Source organism: Hypomesus transpacificus, chromosome 2 (genome assembly GCF_021917145.1).
Source record: "Hypomesus transpacificus isolate Combined female chromosome 2, fHypTra1, whole genome shotgun sequence".
In the NCBI taxonomy this organism is placed as follows: Eukaryota; Metazoa; Chordata; class Actinopteri; order Osmeriformes; family Osmeridae; genus Hypomesus; species Hypomesus transpacificus.
This window is the reverse complement of record NC_061061.1, coordinates 7,048,976-7,070,278: the sequence shown is the minus strand read 5'-3', so window position 1 is coordinate 7,070,278 and position 21,303 is coordinate 7,048,976. Positions and strand designations below refer to the sequence as shown.

Below are 21,303 nucleotides of genomic sequence, written 5' to 3'. Positions count from 1 at the left end.
TGATAATGAGCAAAGGATGTACCCTCAAATCAATAAACATAATTATACACTCTAATGTTATGCAGACTATAATTGTAAATAATATTTCACATTCAAGAAAATATCTGGAAAATGAACAGTAAGCTGTAGGGGTTATAGCCTAACATTAGAATCTAAAATATGTGAAAACTTAAGCTCATTTCACCATGTTCAAATACTGATTTGTGTCTTATTTGCTCATATTAATATCCTAGCTGGCATATTTTGTACTTTCACTTCCATATGGACCCCATTGAAAACAAGATGGCCTATCTCAAGGGGCTGTCCTTAATGAAGTAGAAATTGCAACGTCACAACTCAGTGTGGTCTTAACGAGGGTAACACAGCTCAGCTTTTAACAATGTCTGTGATTGCTGGCTGGTCTATTTATGAAGACTTGTTAACAAATATCCTACAAACACAGAAAATTGAGAAAAAAAGGAATCGCAAGCCGAACTGGACTGAGGAGCAAGGTTTGTTGCTGGCCCAGTTGGTGAACGAACATAAAGGTATGTTACGAGGAAAATTTGGCCCAACTGTCACTAGCCAAGGCAAGAGGCGCGCCTGGGACACAATATCCCAAACAATCAATGCCTGTTTTCCACTGGTGGTGCGGACAGGCGACGATTGTGAGAAAAGGTGGTATGTGCTGCAGTCCAAGGCAAAAGATGAGATAGCAGCACACAAGTGGGAATCCTCAGTCACAGGTGAGCAAAATACTATGGCCTACCACATAATCTGGCAACTTGCTCCTGCTGGCAAAGTTAATTTACATGCCTAAGTACTGTGTTCATGACTGTTTCTTTATAGGGGGTGGACCACCTGCAAAGCGGCTGTCCCAGGTGGCTGACACTGTCTTTCAAGTCCTGGGACACTGAGGTCAGTGTCACCAGGCTGCCAACAGGCATTGACATGTCAATGATGCAGGCCCTTGAAATGCAGCAAAGGTAGGACACAGGGTTATTCATATCAAGTGTTTATTCATTGCAGAAGCCATTTCATGTGTTATCCATGCTCATTGTATTAAATTAATTTAATCAAAACAATAATTAAACTAGGCCTATGTATTTCTGTAGCATGAAGCCATCACAAGAACCGGGCCCATCAAGTTTGCCGACAACATTGCCGTCTGAACCATCTGTAGCTGCTACTCAGGATAGCCCGGCGGATCAAACACCATTCCCATCCGCAGCACCTGCTCCGGCAGCATACCTGCAGGAGAGAAGATTGCAACTCACAATTGATGTTTGAACAACAAAAAAAAGTCCTTTCCCTTCAGGAGGAGTACTACCGCCTTAAAATTGAACACCTAAAAAATAAACCATTTAGAGATTGTGTTCTGTATCTTGCATTTAACAATTGCAGGTGATGTGCAGTAAAACTGTGGTAGTTCTTAATACCATCACAAGTTCTCAAATGACATGGGGCTACAGCTTGCCTGAAATATAAATTTGTGAAGTTTGCCCTGTAAGGCAGTCCACTCTGGGCTAGGTTCCCCTGTTGAATGTGAATATCTTGTTCACCACCATCCTCATCGTTGTCTCCATCCTCATCGCCATCCTCCAGAGGTTCTGCAATCTGTCTAACCTTGCAAATATTGTGTAATATTGCACAGGCTATGATGACTTTGCTGACTCTTTCAGGCCTCAGCCGCACCTCTCCGTGGAGAACATGAAAGTGCCTCTTAAGCTGGCCTATGCCACGCTCCACCACCGCTCTTGTCTTGTGGGCCCTACAATAGAATACAGACCTTTAATTATTTGATGGAAATATTGCACTACTTGGATGCTCTAACATATTGCTTGCATTCCATTTCCATGATTTTTGTATTGTTTGGCTTACCTGTTATAGTTTAGTTGGGGCCCTTGGCGTGGCTGGAGGTAAGGTGTAAGGAGCCATGGTTTGCATGGGTAGCCACTGTCCCCTAACAAGTGGCAATTAGCTGGCACATAGCGTCTCTCAAAAAGCTGTCTGATGCCACTCACGGAGAGCATTCTCGCATCATGTGTGGAGCCTGGCCATTTAGCCACAATGTCCAAGATCTTACAGGCCGCATTGAACACTATTTGCACATTTATGCTGTGGAAATTCTTCCCGTTAACAAAGACAGCCTCGTCCTCTGATGGCGCAATTATTCTGCGCCATCAGAGTTGTGTTCCATCAATTACACCCACAATGGCAGGGAATCCTGCAATGTCCATAAATTCCCTTTTATGTGTGTGTAAAGTGCGGGCATCCAGCGGGAATTAAACAAATTGTGTCACAATATTAGGTTGTGACAAAGCTGTCAGTGTTTGGGTGATGACTGCTGACGGAGGATTGGGACAGACCCAAGTCATCACTGCTGCATTGTTGCATTTTCCCTGTTGCCAAATACCTCAGGCTTGTGATTACTTTCTTCTCCGGTGTAATAGCGTTGTGGCATCGAGTTGGTGAAGTAATTTCATCTCTAAGGAGATCCACCACAAACATGATTCCTGCACGATCCAATCTGTAGCGTCTCAATAATTCCCTGTCATCCAGTGTTTGCAGGACATCTCTCCTGACTCCTCTGTTGGCCATTTTGTGCAGCTGCTTAGGGTAACTCCTAAGCCACTAAAAGTCCTCTTCCCTGCTCTAAGCAGATCTCGCCTTAAGAGCCCTTTTAAGCGCTAGGACTCTTGAGGAATAGCTTTTATATTAACTGGGATTGTCGTGTCACTTTTAGGGGAAATTCTAAGAAAACGTCATGCCTCTGAGAATTTTCTTAGAATTTGGCCGCTAGGAGCCACTTTTTGCACAAAAATTCTTTAAAGATACGGGCCCTGATCTTACTTGGTTTTAAGGGGTGTATACCCCTTCGTCTTAGCCCTACCCCTAGCTCCAAAAGAGTATTGGGACACCACTAGCTCTCTCGGGAATGCGCAAAACTAAGGGGAAGGGGGAGTATTGGGATTCGGCCTATGACTCAGTTTCCCTGAAACTTTCTTTATGTTGTCTGAAAACTTCAAATCTTTAATTTACAATATTAACACACCACACAAACCCAAGAGAGGGGAGTCAGGATTCTATGCTTGTGACCATAGTAATGGCCTGGATCCTAACACTAAGACAATCTATACCAGGGGTCCACAAACTGCGGCCCGTGGGCCGAATACGGCCCGCAAACGCATTTGGACCGGCCCTCTGAACAATGCCAGAGACCTTTACACTGATTAATATGCATAAGTAAGTCAATGTTTTGATTTCAATAGCAATGAATATGAAAAAAGGTCATTACTATAGTAATAATGCTCTTTTAATAGGCTATATATCCCTTGACATGTACGGATATTAGAGGTGTGAATTGACACTGATCTCCCGATTCAATTACAATTATCATGTCAGCGATTCGATTACTCGATGCATCACAATGCGTCAAATACATTTTTCTATCAAAGGCATATAGGATATTTGACTTGACAGAATGCATTAAGATACTGTATAGTTTAATATAATAGTTTTAGAGTAGAGTTTCTATATTACTTCTTTCTTTATTAGTTATTGAAAAAACTCTTGTGACGACATGCCATGCTTAAAGACCGACTAACATGCACAATTCATAACAATTTCATAAAGGCCAAAGGTTAACATTGAAATCATAATCATTGTTTTGGCTCCAACAGTTTTATTTTCATCAAAAAATACAAGTACTTTGTAGTATTTATTATTTAACAAAGTCTGAACACAACAGACAGCATTATTAGCAGTATTGAAAACAGAGTTGCATCAATCCTCGGAGTTGCTGGCCCAGAGTATGCGTTTTCCGCGGCAGGTGTTGTTGCTAGCAACTCAGGATGGAAACGGCTAACGTGATTCCTAAAGTTGGTAGTGTTCCCAACGTATTTAATTTTGGTGTGACAGGCTTTGCATATCGCATGCGATGTATCCAGAAGGGCTGTCCCCACTTAGTCGACTAGTCGATTTTTTGTCGATATGCTCTTGGTCGACTAAGATTTCTTTAGTCGAGCTGCCGTGTGAGATCTGATTCCCGCTTGTGTCATCATTTCTGAATTAACGAAATGTTCAACAGAAATTGTAGATTATATTACTTAAGACAAATAAACCAACTCTAAAAATATATAATTTAAAAGAAAAGGTGTTACCGTTTTCCCTTTCGTTAATCTGCGCTTTGTTTTGGTATTTTGCACACGGCACAAGCACAATTGGCTGCAGAGCTACAATGTCTGCCATAGCCTACTTGTGTTATTAGTCAAAATGGCAAAGAAATCTGTGGTATGGCAGCATTTCATTAAAGTACATTTACAAAGTACCGGGTGACTCGAAAAATGTTGAATGCAAACTCTGCCAACAACTGTTTATTTTTCATAGTTCGACGTCGAATATGATGTAGCCTACCACCTGAAAAACATAAGTTGGTCTAGCCCTACTTCGCTCATGCTAACGCGCTGGGTTGAAAAATGATAATGCCTATTTTAAGAATCACATCCAAATCGAATGACATTATCTTCTCCGGCCAAGACAACAAAATCTTTCCGTTGCAACGTTCCCCACACAGCTTCTAGCTACGTAAGTTTGTATGCTGCAAGTTTTCAGGCAGTGATAAGTGCGCTCTGATGATTTGCATGTTAAACAAACAATATTTTTTATTTGTAGTACATTGTAAGAGATACTAAATACCAGCGGCATTCGGTTACAACAGGACTGGTGATACGAGTCTTATTATTAGTAGGCTACTAGCGGCTGAATCTGCAATGTCCAGCCAGATTTCCACATTGAGTCATATCGCGAAAATGTTTGTAGTTTTTTTTAATGAATTTTTTTAATCATTTCAAAGTTCTATTACTCGATTTTCAGACTTTTTAGTCGAGTCTTGGTCGACCAAAGAAAATGTTAGTCGGGGACAGCCCTAGTATCCAGTTCGTGCTTCCCAGCCTGTTGGTAAAATCCTAAATGAAGTTCCATATCTCACCTTTAAAACGCTTGGAGTGTTATTAAGGACGATCTCACAACCACACACAGCCATTTTACTGTGGCACGTATGCGAATCGCAATGAATGAGGTCAGGTAAATGACTCAGATGAGATTAGAGTCTATCATAGGTTTAGATGAAATGGGTTAGGCTACTGAGAATGTTATTTTTCATTTGAATGTTTATGCCGCCCGCGGCTGGAAAATTAACGAGCGACATCATTGCGTTATAATCGATTATGGTCGGCCACTGCATCGATGCAGCATCGTTCATGTCCGCATCGCGATGCATTGATTATTCGATTACTTTCAACCCCTGTAACGGATGTACGGTGCATAACAAAATAATTAACTATTCTAGCATAATGAATACATTTTAAATCATAATAAAAACGCCACAATAATACTGGTAGTGACTCACGCCCATGTAATTTTCTGTTACAGACCGACCCGGCCCCACATGAAAGAAAGGAAAAATTATGTGGCCCTTGGAGAAAAAAGGTTTGGGGACCTCTGATCTGTACTTTTTAACCAGGAAAATTCAATGGAAATCTTTAAGTATTGTTACCTTGTTTTCTGACCAACTTAGACTGGCCCCTTCACATACAGTACTTCCTTCGCATCCTGCTTGTGAAATTGTGCACTTTGTTTGAAGGGGTCTGTAACAAAATAACATCCTTTGGAAACCATTCATTACACTTTATTGTGCGTGTAAGTGCAATTGATATATTCCCCTTCTATATTCATGACACATTCACAGGTATTTTTCCAAATAAAGGTCAAATCTGATCAAATTGGTTTATCGTGAAAATCTGAAATGCTCTATACATTTTCTCTGCTAGGGTACTCCAAACAAACACACAAACATAATCATAAACACACACACATACAAACCTGGTGTGGCAAGGTATCAGACAAATTACATAGATAAATCCCCTTTAGAAGTGAGGTACAATGCTAAGATGTGGAATCAGGTTTCTGTTTTGAAATTTCTCATTCTAAACAATGTTGACGCATGTGTGTCCATATAACGTTTTTGTACCAGTACTTCTTAAAATACTGAAAATATAATTGAAAACACACTGGAATAATGTGTTGTGAAGGTTGTATACAAAGGTGTCATAACCGCTTATAAAGACCCTCTTCAAATACATTGTTACAATGGTTTCAAATACATGTTTCAATTAGAGGTGCTATTAGCCCATCAGGCGCGCCTATCGAACAATTTGTTTACATACTAGCTGGGAGCTTCTGTTTCCTGTTTTTGGCTGGTATGCCAGTCCTCTCGTACTCCAACTTGTCACGAATATACTCCTTCTTGCACTCTTCATAAAATGCTGGGTCTTTGTAGCTGTGGGCAAATGATGTTTGTTAACTTTTATTACACAAATGTTGACTTTGTGAGGAGACCATGCTCTGTTGGTCTATTCTACACGGACTAATAATTGTCAATTGTGCCCAAACTATGATCACCTATAATCAGGGGAATAAGATGGACCAGTAAATGTCTCATACTCACTAAACAGTCAGGCACTCTTTCAAGGCAGTATTCTCATTCCGACACTTGAACGCCATAAGAAAGCCAGTTTGCTTACAGCAGTGGTTAAAGGCTGAAATAAAATGAGAAGTAGTAGATTAACAGTGGAAAAGAACAGAAGCTAACATTTACCTCCAATCTACTGGATAATGTCTAGTAATAATACCTAATGTCCTAAATAGGGTGCAGCTGTACGGAGCCCCTGAAGGGACCTGTGAAAAATAAATAAAAAATAAGACACTTTCTCGTCCGGACGTGAAACTATAGATTTTCACAGGTCCTTTCAAGGGCTCTGTGCAGCTGAAATATATTTGGACCAACTTGACAAAAGGGAATAAAATCGTTTGTAAATTAGATATTGAAGTTTTTTCAATTTGTCATCCTGGTCTTTATATTCGTTTGAAATAAAACTTTAACACAACAAACTTGGAAAAGTAGAAGGTTATGAATACTTTCCAACACTGCACACCCATTGTCTTGACTGATATTTATTTGCAACAGTATCGATACCAACAGTGTCGTCTTCACCTCCTCCAGTTGACACACAACTGCGCACACACAGCACCGCTGCAGAGAGGCACCTTTATATAAATCTGACACCTCCTATGGTGTCAGATTTATGTAAACAGTTGCAAGCAGATTTTTTCACATGCGCAGATATTAACTTTTCATTCGCAAGATATAAGTATTTGTGAACTAATTCAACTACCGATATATATATATATACACACACACAATTGTTTGCATTGTATAAAATTGATAAATATGCCTCTAATTTATCAGGGAATCGGTATTGAGTTTGAAATTCAAATATTGTGACAACCCTACTAGGGAGTCAGTCTTGGTTTGGGAACCCTCATTGCGGTAGTGTCCTTTGATTGTACAATTGATTATAGTAATCTGGGAAAAGTACTATAGTCAGGGTATTGAGAATTCCAGTCTTGACTCCATCTCTGGCACACATTCAGTGCATTTTTTTTTTTTTTTTTTTTTTTTAAAGTGCTTCCTTTCCCATGTTGAATTGACAGTGTCTGACTAAATGGTGGTCCTTTCTGTGGTCTCAATGTACTGTAACTGGCTACCATAGATGTTTTTTCTCCCTGCTAGGTAAACACACAAGAGAAACATAAGTGTCTAAATATGGCCCTGGTATGACCAGTTTGCAGATGTATACATAGGAAATAATTATTCCCCTATCCAGAGCCAAGTCTATAAAGATTTATTATATTTGTTAATACATAATAAGATCAACTGCTCCCTGTCCTGCATTCTACATACAGATGGTATGTTGCTGGTGTTAAAGAGGTGTTGAATGGCCAAGATCTTCACCCTGTTTGCAAGGTCTTCATAATTAGCTTGATCCCTTTCTCCCTGTACCTCCAAGGCTACTAAACAACTAAATAATGAATGACTTAAATTCTGGGGAATGATAACTACTATTTTAATATAAATGCAGATCAAAACAATCAAGAGAGGCAGAGTACTGAAACTAATCCAATCAACAAAGGCCTGTCCACATCAGTAGTCATTCGATGCACATCAGTAGTCACTCGATGCACAATTTGATCAGAGCCATTATTAACAGTGATTTTGGCTATCCCACTAGGCATGGACTTCTTGTGATTATTTATGTCCTACAATGCTGTAAGGGATTGTCAGGCCATCACCATAAATAAGAATTTGTTCTTAATGATCTTGCCTGGGTAAAACAAAAAAATGTGTACATATGACAAACAATAAATCAGGTCAAGATTCAGACATACAGACAAAATGTATGGCTTAAAATTGCCATCATTTTGGTCGCATATGCTCCCCAAGTTGTATCTGTGCAACCTAAAAATATATTTGGAAGCATTTGTGCAAGTGTGAATAATTGTTATGGTGTGACCTGTTTAAATGTTTTTACAAAACGCTTGCTAATTAGCCTACTGCTTGCTATGTGCCTGCTTTGAGTTGATACAGTGACAAGTATACTGTTCTATCCTTACTGATAGAACAGTATACTGCAACATAACAAAGTAAACTTTATCTTTATGTTCTTACCTTTAAGGCCGATTTAAAAATTAACCGTCAATAACTTGTCACGTGACAGGGAGCTCACTCGCGCTAATTTGAAGAACTGAAAAGACAATACGAACATTTTCAGTGGGTGCTCCTAAATATTTGTTGGTGTCACCAGTGCTACTAGGTGAAAAACCCTGTAATGCAAAGTTGGACATATGCACACACACTTAAGGTGTCCGTCTATCAGGGTACTACACTGCAACAGAAATGGTCGCATTTGCGACCTTTTGAAATGCCATTGCGACCGTAGGTGAGAACTGGGGCGAAATTAATGCAGGACGAATGTAACAAAGCAATTTGGTGGCTGCTGATAACTGGCTATGAACAGTTCCTTTGAAGCATTATTGCTTACTGTAGTAGACTAGTGATTTTTATTATTCTTTTTTATGCTTTTATTTCCTATCTTTTACAGTTTTTTATGCCTTAATGTTCTCATGCTTTTATTTCCTATAATTTACTGTTTTTATGATCATGTACTGACCTTTTGTTTTTATTTATGTGAAGCACATCGTATTGCCATTGTGTGTTTATGTATGTGAAGCACATTGAATTACCACGGTGTCTGAATTGTGCTCTATAAATAAACTTGCCTTGCATTTGCATTCCAAGTTATGACAGCACCTTCAGCACGCAAACATTGATGGTACTGCCAAATTTCACGTGATGTCGTCATTGTTTGCCGCGGTTAGGCACGGAAAGCACTTTGAGTGCGCAAAGTAAATTACTGAGGCGGTCCTTTTTTGCTAACAAGTTGTGTTTCCGGACAGACCTGCCCCCACTGCTAAAAAAAATCCTAGTGGAAACACTGTACACAGTATAAAAATAAATAAAACTTACGTGCAAATTAATTAACGTAATGAGAAACTACTGTTAGATACCCGTGTTCTTTAGGGACACCCAATCTGTTGCCCCGCTTTAGCTCTGAAGCTCTGATTGGCGCCGCCGTGAGTCAGAGATAGCTAGCAGCACTAAGGACGAGTATGGCGAGTGGTGGCGACCCACGAGAGATACAGAACCCGCCGGCCTCTTTGAGATCGCAAGTATGGGAAAACTTCGGTTTCCCATTCAGTTACAGTAGTACAGGCGAGAGAATGGTGGATAAGACGAGCACTGTGTTTCGGCGTTGTTCAGCAGTTGTGGGGTATGTGAGTGGAAATACATCTAACATGCTTACGCATATAATGCATCTGGTGTGTGCTAAATGACTACAAATATCCAACGCCATCACCCAGGTGTGCCAATCACTGGAACGAGACAAAAAAATAACTGTCCAACTTTTTACTCCATACAGTGCTTAACCAGCCTTTAGATACACATACAAATAGGGCAAAAAAAAAACACTGACGCAATCGGAATTTACATGTCATCTTCAATGCGCCCGTATTCACTCGTAAAGGAACCTGGTTTGTTTTGCTTTTCCCTTCCGTTGTAACGAATTCGTACCAAACCGTGATGTCTGAACCGCGGTATGAACCAAACCATGACTTCAGTGTACCGTTCCACCCCTAGTTGTTAGAACCTTCATCTTGCAGCCTGTGACATTTCTTTTTTGCATGTTTAGCCATTTTAATTCGGACAAAGAAATTACCTCAGGGGCGCATTTATAGTCCATCTGCATATTCATTTATGGGAGGAGGCAAGGCGGGGTCAATGGCTCGTTCACGTGCGGTCAATCTAACGTTGATTATGATTTATAAAGGAAAGGTGCGCAGGACCTGGTCGTACGACCGGTTTTATACATGAGAATATTTCTGTGCGTAGGTACTCTTAGTGTTAAGAGCTTCTTACCGAATCTGGGAAACCCGGCCTTTGTCTGCAAGGAACGAAGAGCACAAGGAACTGTCAGATTATGTTTGGCGGCTGGACCTGGGGTTTCTGACAGACTTGACTGGAAAACTGAATGCACTCAACAATGAGCTCCAGGGAAAAGATCGACAACTGCCCCACATGATAAGCGCAGTAATGCATATAAGTCCAAGCTCGGTGTTAGGATCACACATCTAAAGAGCAGGAAACTAACACACTTTCCCAACCTGGATTTTTTTTTGCAGGGCATTGACAACAAGGGTGTTTTTCACCGAGAATTACTTTGCTCACCTGGACAAAGTGGCAACAGAATTCAATCAACGTTTTGAGCTGGACGTTATGGAATGTGTTGCTGCACTTGTCTCAAACCCCTTCATGCCCATTGATGAAGAAGATGTTGCATCCAAATTCCAGCAAGTTTTTGATTTGTCAAGTGGTGTTGACATGGAGATAGTGGATTTGCAGAATTACATAGTGCTGAAAGCCAGATCAAGGGATAGTGACTTTTGGGGACTTGTCAACTGGGAGAAGTTTCCTCTCCTCACCACATGTGCACTGAAAGTGAGCGCCTACTTTGGATCCACTTAGATCTGCAAAATTGCGTTTTCACAGATGAAAATTTACTAATCAAACTACAGGAGCCGCCTTACTGACAGACACCTCACAGACTGCCTCAGTCTGTCTGTTTAGCTGTGAGCCAAACTACAGAACACTCACAGACAATATTCAATCACAGCCATGACCACTGAACATCGACTTGAATTGCTGCTGCAGGTTTGCCTTCTGATGGCATTGTGAAAAGTGATGCTGCATTAAATGGGAAATTTACATTACGTTTAGCTTATCCAAAGCGACAGTAAACAGGGACATTCCCCCGAGGCAAGTAGGGTGAAGTGCCTTGCCCAAAGACACAACATCATTTTCCACGACCGGGAATTTAAGCAGCAACCTTCTGATTACTAGCCCGATTCCCTAACCGCTCAGCCACCTGACTCCTACATAATACTGCACTTGATTGACTGCTCAATTCACATTATTCACGAAAATCACATTATTTGGTGGCCGTTGGATCACCAATACAATAATAGTGCGAGTGGCGTCAACTGTGCCAGTGATCCAATTCCAACTGTTTCCAAAATGTGCGTAGGCCTACGGGAGGGTCAGAGTTTGCATGGAGGACCGCACATTCTCCCGTCAAGTTTGTTTTTTATAAATCACAACCTTTGCATGGAAAGTGGCGTACACACATTTTTAGCCCCGTTTTGTGCATACGCAAGCTTTATAAATGAGACCCCTGGGCTGTTTTCAATTCTCAATTGATAGGTAGATCTTGCTTATCATCAAGGTCAAGGTCAGGGATCTTAGACCAGTGGTCACCAACCTTTTAAGACTATGTGGATGTCAAAAGAAGAGAGAGAGCTTTACAATAGGCCAGGGGTGACAGTTGAAATTGAGGCGGCAGAAAGCTGAGATGAGAGGTTTCCAAAGGCTTGGCAATTATAAGTGTTTTCTGTTTGCAAGCAAGTAGATATTGAGAGTGTGTCAGTATTGTTGTCTCAGAACAAACTGATACACATGCTCAGAAAATAGAAGTGGATGAAATCAAAGTAAGGAAGAATTGAAGGGGGAGGGGACGGAAATCAGATCAACCACAACTGAAGAGCCAACTGCAACATGAGTTTTTTGGCAGCATTTGGATATAGATCCAAACCAAATGTGTGACTTATAACAAATGCTGAGAAGTATTCAAGACATTTTATGTTTACTTTTTTTTTTAATACAAATATTCTGCTACTTGACATATATGCTTTTCCCTCTGGTTGATTCAGTAGCACACAATACACCATGCAAGTTATAAGAAGATTTCCTTCATGTCGTATCTTTTGCCGGGGGGATCAATTTGTGCGGGTTAATCCATAATAATCTTACATTTAAGTCTGTATTTAAATGTGAATATGATATTGTACACAAGCTTTATTTTTTTCTTAATAAGTAACCAGTAGCTCACAAAATACAGTTGTTGATAATGTCACTGCTATCTATATTATTTAATCTTAATTCAAACAAGATAAGAGTGGGGAAATGTTTTCTCTCTTACAATGGTCGTTATCTGGTGTCCCCTCAGAAACAAATGAAATAGTAGCACCCAATTTTAAACTCTTAAGACGTTCGAAACAACCGCGTTAAGACGAAATTTCTGTTGTCTTAAGACAGCCAAATGTGTCGTCTTAACGCAAATGCTAAATTACAGGCTTTGGCACATCCAAGTCCACATGGCTTTCCGTAGTCCACCTGCACTTGACCCACGTGTGCACAGTTATATGTGTGTTCGACTTCATGCAGGCCCAACAGGTTTGAGCATGCCGGTTAGAATTATATTCCGACTTGAGACGGCGCCACCTTCACGTCACTGTGATGTATGTCATCAAGTACCACAAGTGCCATTCAAGAGAGACCAGCTGGGTCAGCCAGCGCAGCTTCTCCAGAGTAAATGCACTGCAGTGCTATTTAACGCTCTGCACCGCTTGCCTTCCCACAGCGTTACGCCAACGGTCACTCAAGGTAACATTCATGTGTTGGCTGGGGTAGCCTAGCAGTGGCACAGAACAAAGTTACGTAATGTGACGAGACTGAAGTACAATATTTACCAGGGACAACGACGACATCGGCAACCCTGCACCATGCTTTTTTTTTTACGTAGCTTTGTTCTGAATAGGACTGGATATGCAGCCACACATACGAATACTTTCTCCTCCATCTTGAAACTGTGAAACCTAGAAATGTTTACCATGTTTTCCCTTTAATTTAATTGTTTGAGATATTTGCCTTTGCACACAGTAACATTTAGAAGTGTCCTCTTGATGTGTGGAACAGATCATGGCCTGTAGTATCAATGTGCCAAATGTGAAAACCTTTTACAGTTGAGATCTTGAGATAATGGGAACTTTGGGGAGAATAATAAAAATTATATAAACACTAACAAAACCAATAGGTTTACAGAAGAATGCTAATAAACTCAAACAAAAAACACAATAGGTTGTCTCCAGATGGAGGAATCCTAAATAACAAAATAATATATTCAATATGCTACATATTGAATCGGCAACAAAGTATGACAATAATATTTCCCTAGTCCCTAGGAGACTTCAAACCAGAAAATTAGAGGACAAGTGATGCTTCACTACTGCCACTTCACTTAAACCTGTCAAATGTTTACCTCTAAAGGATGTTGAGCAACGAAAACATAAGGCACCCTCAGATCTCTGTGTAACTAGCTAGCTGGTTAGCAATCACTCACCATCAACTTTCTTGGCACAGCGCTCCTTAGCTTTTTCCCTCATCATCTTCGGAATCAGCACATCTGTCTCCACATGCCTGAGGAAGGGCTCTTCTGAAAATGACCACACACACTTTATGATTAAGGATTTGAACCACCTTAGATAAAGCGAAAAACCGAGACACTTGGACCGGGGAGTGTGTGTGTGTGTGTGGGGGGGGGGGGGGGGGGGGGGGGGGGGTAACCAATCAAATAAAAGTAAACACATGACCAATCTTTGCTGTATTTTAGGCTAACAGTTTACTGACACAAAATTGGATGCATCATAAGCAGGAAGAAAATAGAAAAGCAGTAGAAGGAAAGTCCAAATGAGGTTTTATTTGAAAACACATTTCCACAACAAAAAAACTGGATAATTTGTGTCCCGGGAAAAATATATTAATCTTCCGGGACAGTCAGTCAGTCAAAAAAGAGAACAATCCCGGTAAAACCAGGCAACCCTAATGTGAACACCACTCAGTGTACCTTTCATTTCAAAATCATGAGCATTAATATGGAGTTGGTTCCCACCTTGTTAAAGACAAGATAAAGACTTTGGCCGGGTTTCCCAGATTCGTTAAGAAGCTCTTAACGCTCAGAGCTTCTTACCGAATCTGGGAAACCCGGCCTTTGTCTGCAAGGAACGAAGAGCACAACGAACTGTCAGATTATGTTTGGCTGCTGGCCCTGGGGTTTCTGACAGACTTGACTGGAAAACTGAATGCACTCAACAATGAGCTCCAGGGAAAATATCGACAACTGCCCCACATGATAAGCGCAGTAATGCATATAAGTCCAAGCTCGGTGTTAGGATCACACATCTAAAGATCTTGTTTTTATAACTGTCTTCACTTTTCTGGGAAGGCTTTCCATTATCTGTGTCCATATCAGTGTTTGAACACATGGAAATTGCTTCCATTCAGTCAAAAGAGCATTTGGGAGGTTGGGCAATGATGTTGATAAGACTTGGCTTGGAGATGGTATTATAATTTAATACCAAATATGTTGGTGTTTAGGTCTGTACAGGTCAGGCACATTCTTCGAAACTTACATTTCTGTAAAGGACCTCACTTTGTGCATGGGGGTATTGTCAAAAATAAACAAGAAAGCCACTGAATTGTCTTGACAGATATTTCATGCTTTGGCACCAATATTTCCAAATGTAAAATAAAGGGCTTTCGCCCACAATCATGAAAAACAGTTTTTGGCATGACATCACCAATGAGCTTGCTCATGCCCCAATGCACAAAGTGATGTTTATAAAAAAATGTTTTGTCAAATTTGGTGTCGAAATAATTTACTGGCCATATGCATGTGATGGTCAAGTGTCAATATACTTTTCACCATGGAGTGTAGGCCTATTAGACTTTACTAACCACTGCTCTCTGACTAATAAATAATTTATAATACATTAAGGTACAATTCTAGAACTATAATCATTAGCTGTATCACGGGCATGGCACTATCTATAATTCCAGTCATTAATAATCATTACCTGTATCACGGGCATGGCACTATCTATAATTCCAGTTATTAACATTTGTGGCAACTTAATCATCTAATGCATCACGGGGACTGTGCACTATATAGCACCGGGAACAATGGTCGTAAGACTTTTTAAAGGATGCATGTATTAAAGTTATGTATTGTGCTTATTAAATGTATGTCTTATGAACTTACAAGTGTGCTCAGGCTTAAAACATTGTGTCTCACTCAGGGTGTGGGAAACAGGCTGTATTTTGTGTGTTATCTCTCCATTTCAGAAGCAACCTTGAAACCGGGCTGAGACAGCACCGGAGCAGGTGGGATGCGTGGGGAAGAACAAACTCCCTGATATACGAGAGAACAAGCTCAACCTTTTTTTGATATTTCTGTTTCAATTGCACTGTATAAGATATACTGGGACAGGGACAGATAGCCAGTTGGACTTCGTGAATCAGCCCAAACTCTGTTGCGGGTAGGGAAACGTAGACAACCCCGGAGCTCTGTACTGTTGATTTCCAACTGCTGCATTAAACCTGATATTATCGGACCTCTGCGACTCCAGACCACTCATTCTAGAACACATTTGTGTCATTGAATACCATCATTACATATTGGATTAGACACAGTAAATTTAAATCCTTCACTAACTAGCCTAACGGATATGGCAAACTAACAACACGATCATTGCGAATTTATCGATGTGCTACCATAAAGATGCTAAAAGCTAAATACGACTGAATTAGCTAGCTAACGACCGATGACAAGCCATGACTGACTGTAGTAATGTGTGCATGCAAAAACGTCCCATAGCTAGGCTAGCTGGCTAGCTTTGCTGGCTAGTTAGCCGATCAGTACAAGACTAGCATTATAACAATAACAGCAGAACAGACGGGTAATATGAGTTTTAAACTGTGGTTGCTCAAGTGTTATTGTCTTATTTATAATAGCTACCTGATTTAGTAGTCTCCATTTTGTAGTACTCCAGCAGTGTTACTCCAACATTACAAAACAATGTGCAATGTGACCCCAGTGAGTGCACGTTAGTGATGGGTCGTTCGCTATGGAACGCCGATTGGGTCATATATCCACCTGTTTCTCCAGCAACCGATGGGTGCTGAACTACTTCCGCTTTCCGGTTTTGTTTTTCCTGTTCAGCGTCTAACCTCTGCTTGCGTACATGATATCGACAGAGAAGGCAACATTACATTTATTAGAATAAGTTGTGTTTAATTAAATGTTGTTAACATGAGCTCTGGGGGGTGGTCCATCAACGTCGCTAACGCAAGTCGCGCTAACACGAATAAGTCTCACTTGGGTAAACGTCAACTTCAAGCCTCAAGCCGTTCCACTAACGTTCCGTTCCACTAACAGGCAACGCTTGTTCAAGCTAGACCTCAATAAGCTTAGACTCTGCAGCCCAGATCAGGCGATCGTTGAAAAGAGGAGTTATGTCGCAAAAAGCAAAGCGTAAAGCAGCAGAAAGGTGTTGTTTCAGCAGCGTTAATTTATTTGTGAGTTTTTTTGGAGTTGTCCCCAAAAAGGGCAATGTTGCCACAATTAACAGGGCAAGGGAGACAACTTGTCAAACCATTACGACCGTTAAAATTCATAAATTGTGGACCTACTATATCTACTTAACATATATATATATGCCTTTAGGCCTTCTAATAATTAGCGTAATTTGATGAGCTGTCTGAAACCGTTCTGACAGTAGGCTAGTCTATGGCTGAGGAGATTGAGAATAATAGCCCAAAAAAGAACGTGGCAGCAATTGAAAATTGTAGGATTAAATTCAAAACACTGAAGAAGGCCATGGTTAATTGCACTTGATGTGGACCAATAATGTTTTTGTCTTCACATCTTGAACAAAATCAATAAATTACTTCAAAATGACTTTGCCACACACATTTATTAAGTGATAGGCTAAATGCTGAGCTTTAAGATAAAATTGAAAGATAAACATGACTAAAATAGGGATTCACTAGAATGACTATTGCACAGATCCAGCACTGACTTTTTAGATTAGAAGGTGACCCAAACTGCACACTTTGTTTGGCAAAACAGTCATTAAAAAATGCTCAGCACGACTATCATTATTATTATTATTTATTAATAATTCAAATTATTAGTATTTCTAATTAACATAGTGTGCCTCCACAGATCCAGAGGGGGCTTGGACAGTGACAGACTGTGGCCTTGCCAAGTGTTGTCACAGCCTCACTTTGGGACAGCATGCCCTACTGGGACCATTGGGGGAGACTGTTGGGCACAGCATCTATTTGTCTTCTTTGGAGTGGGCAACATTTGGGACACTGTCATGTAGGGGCAGCATAAAGGGCACTTCATAACAGCACCCTTTTCTATTGGAAGTAAGGGCATGGGAACAGCCCAATTTAGGCCATTATATGGGAATCTTATAGGGTACTGCATCACATTTTCTATACTATGAAGGAACTCATTAAGACATGTTTTTAATTTATAGAGGGCACAATGTCATTTATTGCGTGGGGCATCCTGGGCACAGAATATTTCACAATGTGAATGGCAGACAGTAGGGCACTTGGTCAAATTTTTGCCACTCTGGGAATTTTAGAAACACTTTCAACCATGGGGGCACCAGGCAGTCACCCCCTGTGTCTTCCAATGGGCCTGGATACACCCATGGGGACAGTATATTGCACCTATAATATTGGGGAAGCCGAGGAGAGGTAATATAGAGGCTTGTCAACATATAGGCTACTTTAAACAATGAAAATACTTTATACAATTGAATAAAAAGTTTCCTTGATTCTTTGTGTTTCAAGATTTCCTGAAAAACTGATGACAATATTCAGGTACTGCTTTGGAGGAAGGTATACCCTTCATATTTCCTGGCATAGTTCAATAACGTCCCACATGCAAAGACATAGACAGATGCAGACAGACTGAACAGTATCAAGGCTTGGCTACAGTGGGTTTGCTTCCTTGTGTGTGATTCCAGCAGACTACATAGTCTAGGCCTACCTACATAGACTGCAGTCTACTACCCTCCTTTCTACTATTATAGTCTACTCTCTCTACTCTATATATATTATTTATGTATTTTTTTTTAATGACAATTAAATCTATCTAGATAAACTATGCTGGGCCTTTTGAACCTATACTTCTTCCACAGATACTGGTCAGGGAAGCATTACTTCCGTCTCTGAAGACCTTTGGGGCTGGTGGGATAAATGCTCTTTGTATAATCTGAGCACCTTCATCCACCACAGGCTTGTCAAAGAACGAATACGCCATAATTGATTGTAACTTGTCTTGACGCTCTGCTTAGTTTCTAAGGCCTTATTTTATGTCAATTAACCAATGGCTTTTGAAAACAGATAAAGTGACATTATTTCTAAACTTGTTAATTTAAATTAATATATTTTTTGGAGATGAAGTAGGCCTAAACACGTGAATCATTCATGTCTGCACTTCAAAAAGTCAGAATTTACGTTTCCAAACACGGACTAAAGTGCTTTGCGCGCAGGAATTTACTCGACGGAACTGTCTTTTGAGGTTCTGTTTCCGCCTGTTTGAAATGGTTTGCAACACATTTTAGTTTAGCTTGACTTCTAGCCTGACACGGATCCATAGAGTTAATATAAATAGAGTATGCTACTTTTGTCTTCCAAGATGGCGTCCCCATTCATTTCTATGAAAAGTGCTCAGTGGCGCAGTGAGGCAAGCGAGAGCGTGAGACTGGACGCGGCCATCTTTCCACTTCCGTGTCTTCCGGTCTAGCTTTAAACAGTGGCTCTTTTTTTCCCTAGCTCCGAGACCTTGTGCACGCTTGCAACTTGCTGTACACCTCATACTTTGCGACAACCTGTCACGAGCATAGATTTAAATGGTTACGAGCGTGTGAGCTAAGGCATTGCAGTTGCAGAATCTATGGGCAGAATGGGGTACAAGTCCGATAAGAATCAGACACATGATGCAAACTTAACGGACATGTATTCTATGAGTCAGAGCTCTCTGACCTCATTCTCTCTCATCGCCCCACCTCCTGCCCCTTGATCCTGTTCCCTCCCCTCTCTTTCAAACCATCTCCCCCTCCATCATAACGTTTCTGCTCCATGTCCTAAACTCCTCTCTTACCTCTGGCACCTTCCCCTCTGCCTTCAAACAGCCAGAGTTACCCCTCTACTCAAAAAACCCTCCCTTAACCCTGCAGTCCTCCAGAACTACAGACCGGTATCACTGTTACCCTTCTTTTCTAAAACAATTGAACGTGCTGTATCTAACCAACTGTCTAACTTTCTCTCTCAGAACAACCTGCTTGACCCCAACCAATCGGGCTTCAAGACCGGCCACTCCACAGAGACTGCCCTCCTTTCAGTCACCCCTGCCCTCCAGTCTGCCAGAGCGGCTTCCAGGTCATCCGTCATCATTCTGCTGGACCTTTCTGCAGCGTTTGATACGGTTAACCACCAGATCCTGCTCTACAGACTTTCTGAGATGGGCATCGCTGGCACTGCACTCCAGTGGATCTCATCCTACCTATCGGGAAGATCCTACCAGGTCTCCTGGGGAGGCAAACTGTCAGACCCTCGCCAGCTCTCCACCGGTGTCCCACAGGGCTCCATCCTTGGACCCCTCCTCTTCTCTCTGTACACCACCTCACTTGGACCAATCATTACCTCCCATGGCTTCTCTTACCACTGCTACGCTGACGACACGCAGCTGTTACTGTCGTTCCCCCCACTGATCCGGGGATCTCAGCTAGGATTGAGGCCTGCCTCGCAGACATCTCCGCCTGGATGACCGAGCACCACCTCCAGTTGAACCTTGCCAAAACAGAACTTCTCATCATCCCGGCCAAACCCTCCATTTTCCACGACCTTTCAATCACCCTGGGATCTGCGACAGTGACCCCCTCACCCTCTGCCAGGAACCTTGGGGTTACCATGGATGACAAGCTCTCCCTCACGGCCCACATTGCTGCGGTCTCCCGGTCGTGTAGATTCACCCTCTACAACATCCAGAAGATCAGGAGATACCTGTCTGAGCACTACACCCAGCTGCTTGTCCAAGCACTTGTCCTCTCCAAGTTGGACTACTGCAACTCGCTGCTCGCCGGTCTCCCAGCATGCGCAACCCACCCTCTTCAGAGGATTCAGAATGCAGCGGCCCGCCTGGTCTACAATCTACCCAGACGCTCCCACGTTACCCCGCTCCTCATCTCCCTCCACTGGCTACCCATCACGGCCCGCATCAGATTCAAGACCCTGGTACTGACCTTCCGAGCAGTGAATGGGACTGCACCGGACTACATCAAGTCTCTCCTGCAGCCTTACACCCCCACCCGCCACCTACGGTCTTCTTCAGACAACCGCCTGGTGGTCCCACCGCTCAAGACTGCCCGGTCCCAACACAAGCTCTTTTCCTGCCTGGCCCCCCAGTGGTGGAATCAACTCCCCACCTCCATCAGAGACAGATTGTCTCTCCACCTTCAAGAGAAGGCTCAAGACGCACTTGTTCAGGGAGTACAACGGTACTTAGGAATGGTTTGTTGAACCCAATGCTCGTTTCCTCAAGGATCACAATTACTATTGCTTAGTGACTTGTTGCTCTTGTTGGTTAGTGGTAGCTGATTTAAACTGTTGTATTCTATTTTTTCTTATAAAAAGATATAAGATATAAATCTTATATTTTTATTTTATTTTACTGTTGCTTGTTTTTTTCTACAGGTACACTTGCACTTACAGATTCATGTTGTTTAATTTGTAACTTGCTTAACTACATGCTCTTATGGTTTTTCCCTTTGGCACTTATTTTGGGGTTGTTCACAATGTGTGCTTGTTTTGGCTACCAGCAAAGCTTTGGGGCTATCTTGTTGTTATTATCAGTGACCTATGCACTTTGTAAAGCTCTCTCTTGGAAGTCGCTTTGGATAAAAGCGTCTGCTAAATGAATAAATGTAAACGTATTCTGTCACTGTATAGTATTCTTTACACTTGTTTTTTAGAAATAGGCTATAGGGCTAAATGTAGGGCTATTCTAGATGGAACTCATCACATATGTTGCTTTTTTTCTTCGTGATACGAGTATGATTTTCAACACATTGTATCGGATCAAATAATCTGTTAACATGAACAGCTCCGTC

General features: G+C 41.4%; 2 protein-coding genes across 3 annotated transcripts; both read right to left on the bottom strand.

Moving 5' to 3' along the window:
* Window positions 1–1,004: 1,004 nt before the first annotated feature.
* Window positions 1,005–2,897, bottom strand: LOC124476068 (putative nuclease HARBI1). Its single transcript, XM_047033068.1, has 3 exons — window positions 1,861–2,897; window positions 1,457–1,750; window positions 1,005–1,230 (listed from the first exon to the last, which is right to left on the bottom strand). The coding sequence occupies exons 1-3, from the start codon at window positions 2,010–2,012 to the stop codon at window positions 1,188–1,190; spliced, it is 489 nt and encodes a 162-aa protein (XP_046889024.1). The 5' UTR covers window positions 2,013–2,897; the 3' UTR covers window positions 1,005–1,187.
* Window positions 2,898–5,646: 2,749 nt separating this feature from the next.
* Window positions 5,647–16,563, bottom strand: cmc1 (C-x(9)-C motif containing 1). Of its 2 annotated transcripts, none has more exons than XM_047033089.1 (4): window positions 16,128–16,563; window positions 13,674–13,766; window positions 6,488–6,578; window positions 5,647–6,319 (listed from the first exon to the last, which is right to left on the bottom strand). In XM_047033089.1, the coding sequence occupies exons 1-4, from the start codon at window positions 16,255–16,257 to the stop codon at window positions 6,199–6,201; spliced, it is 435 nt and encodes a 144-aa protein (XP_046889045.1). In that variant the 5' UTR covers window positions 16,258–16,563; the 3' UTR covers window positions 5,647–6,198. The 2 variants fall into 2 exon arrangements, with proteins under 2 accessions (XP_046889045.1, XP_046889037.1); XM_047033081.1 differs by having other exon boundaries at window positions 13,674–13,763; window positions 16,128–16,258.
* Window positions 16,564–21,303: the final 4,740 nt, after the last annotated feature.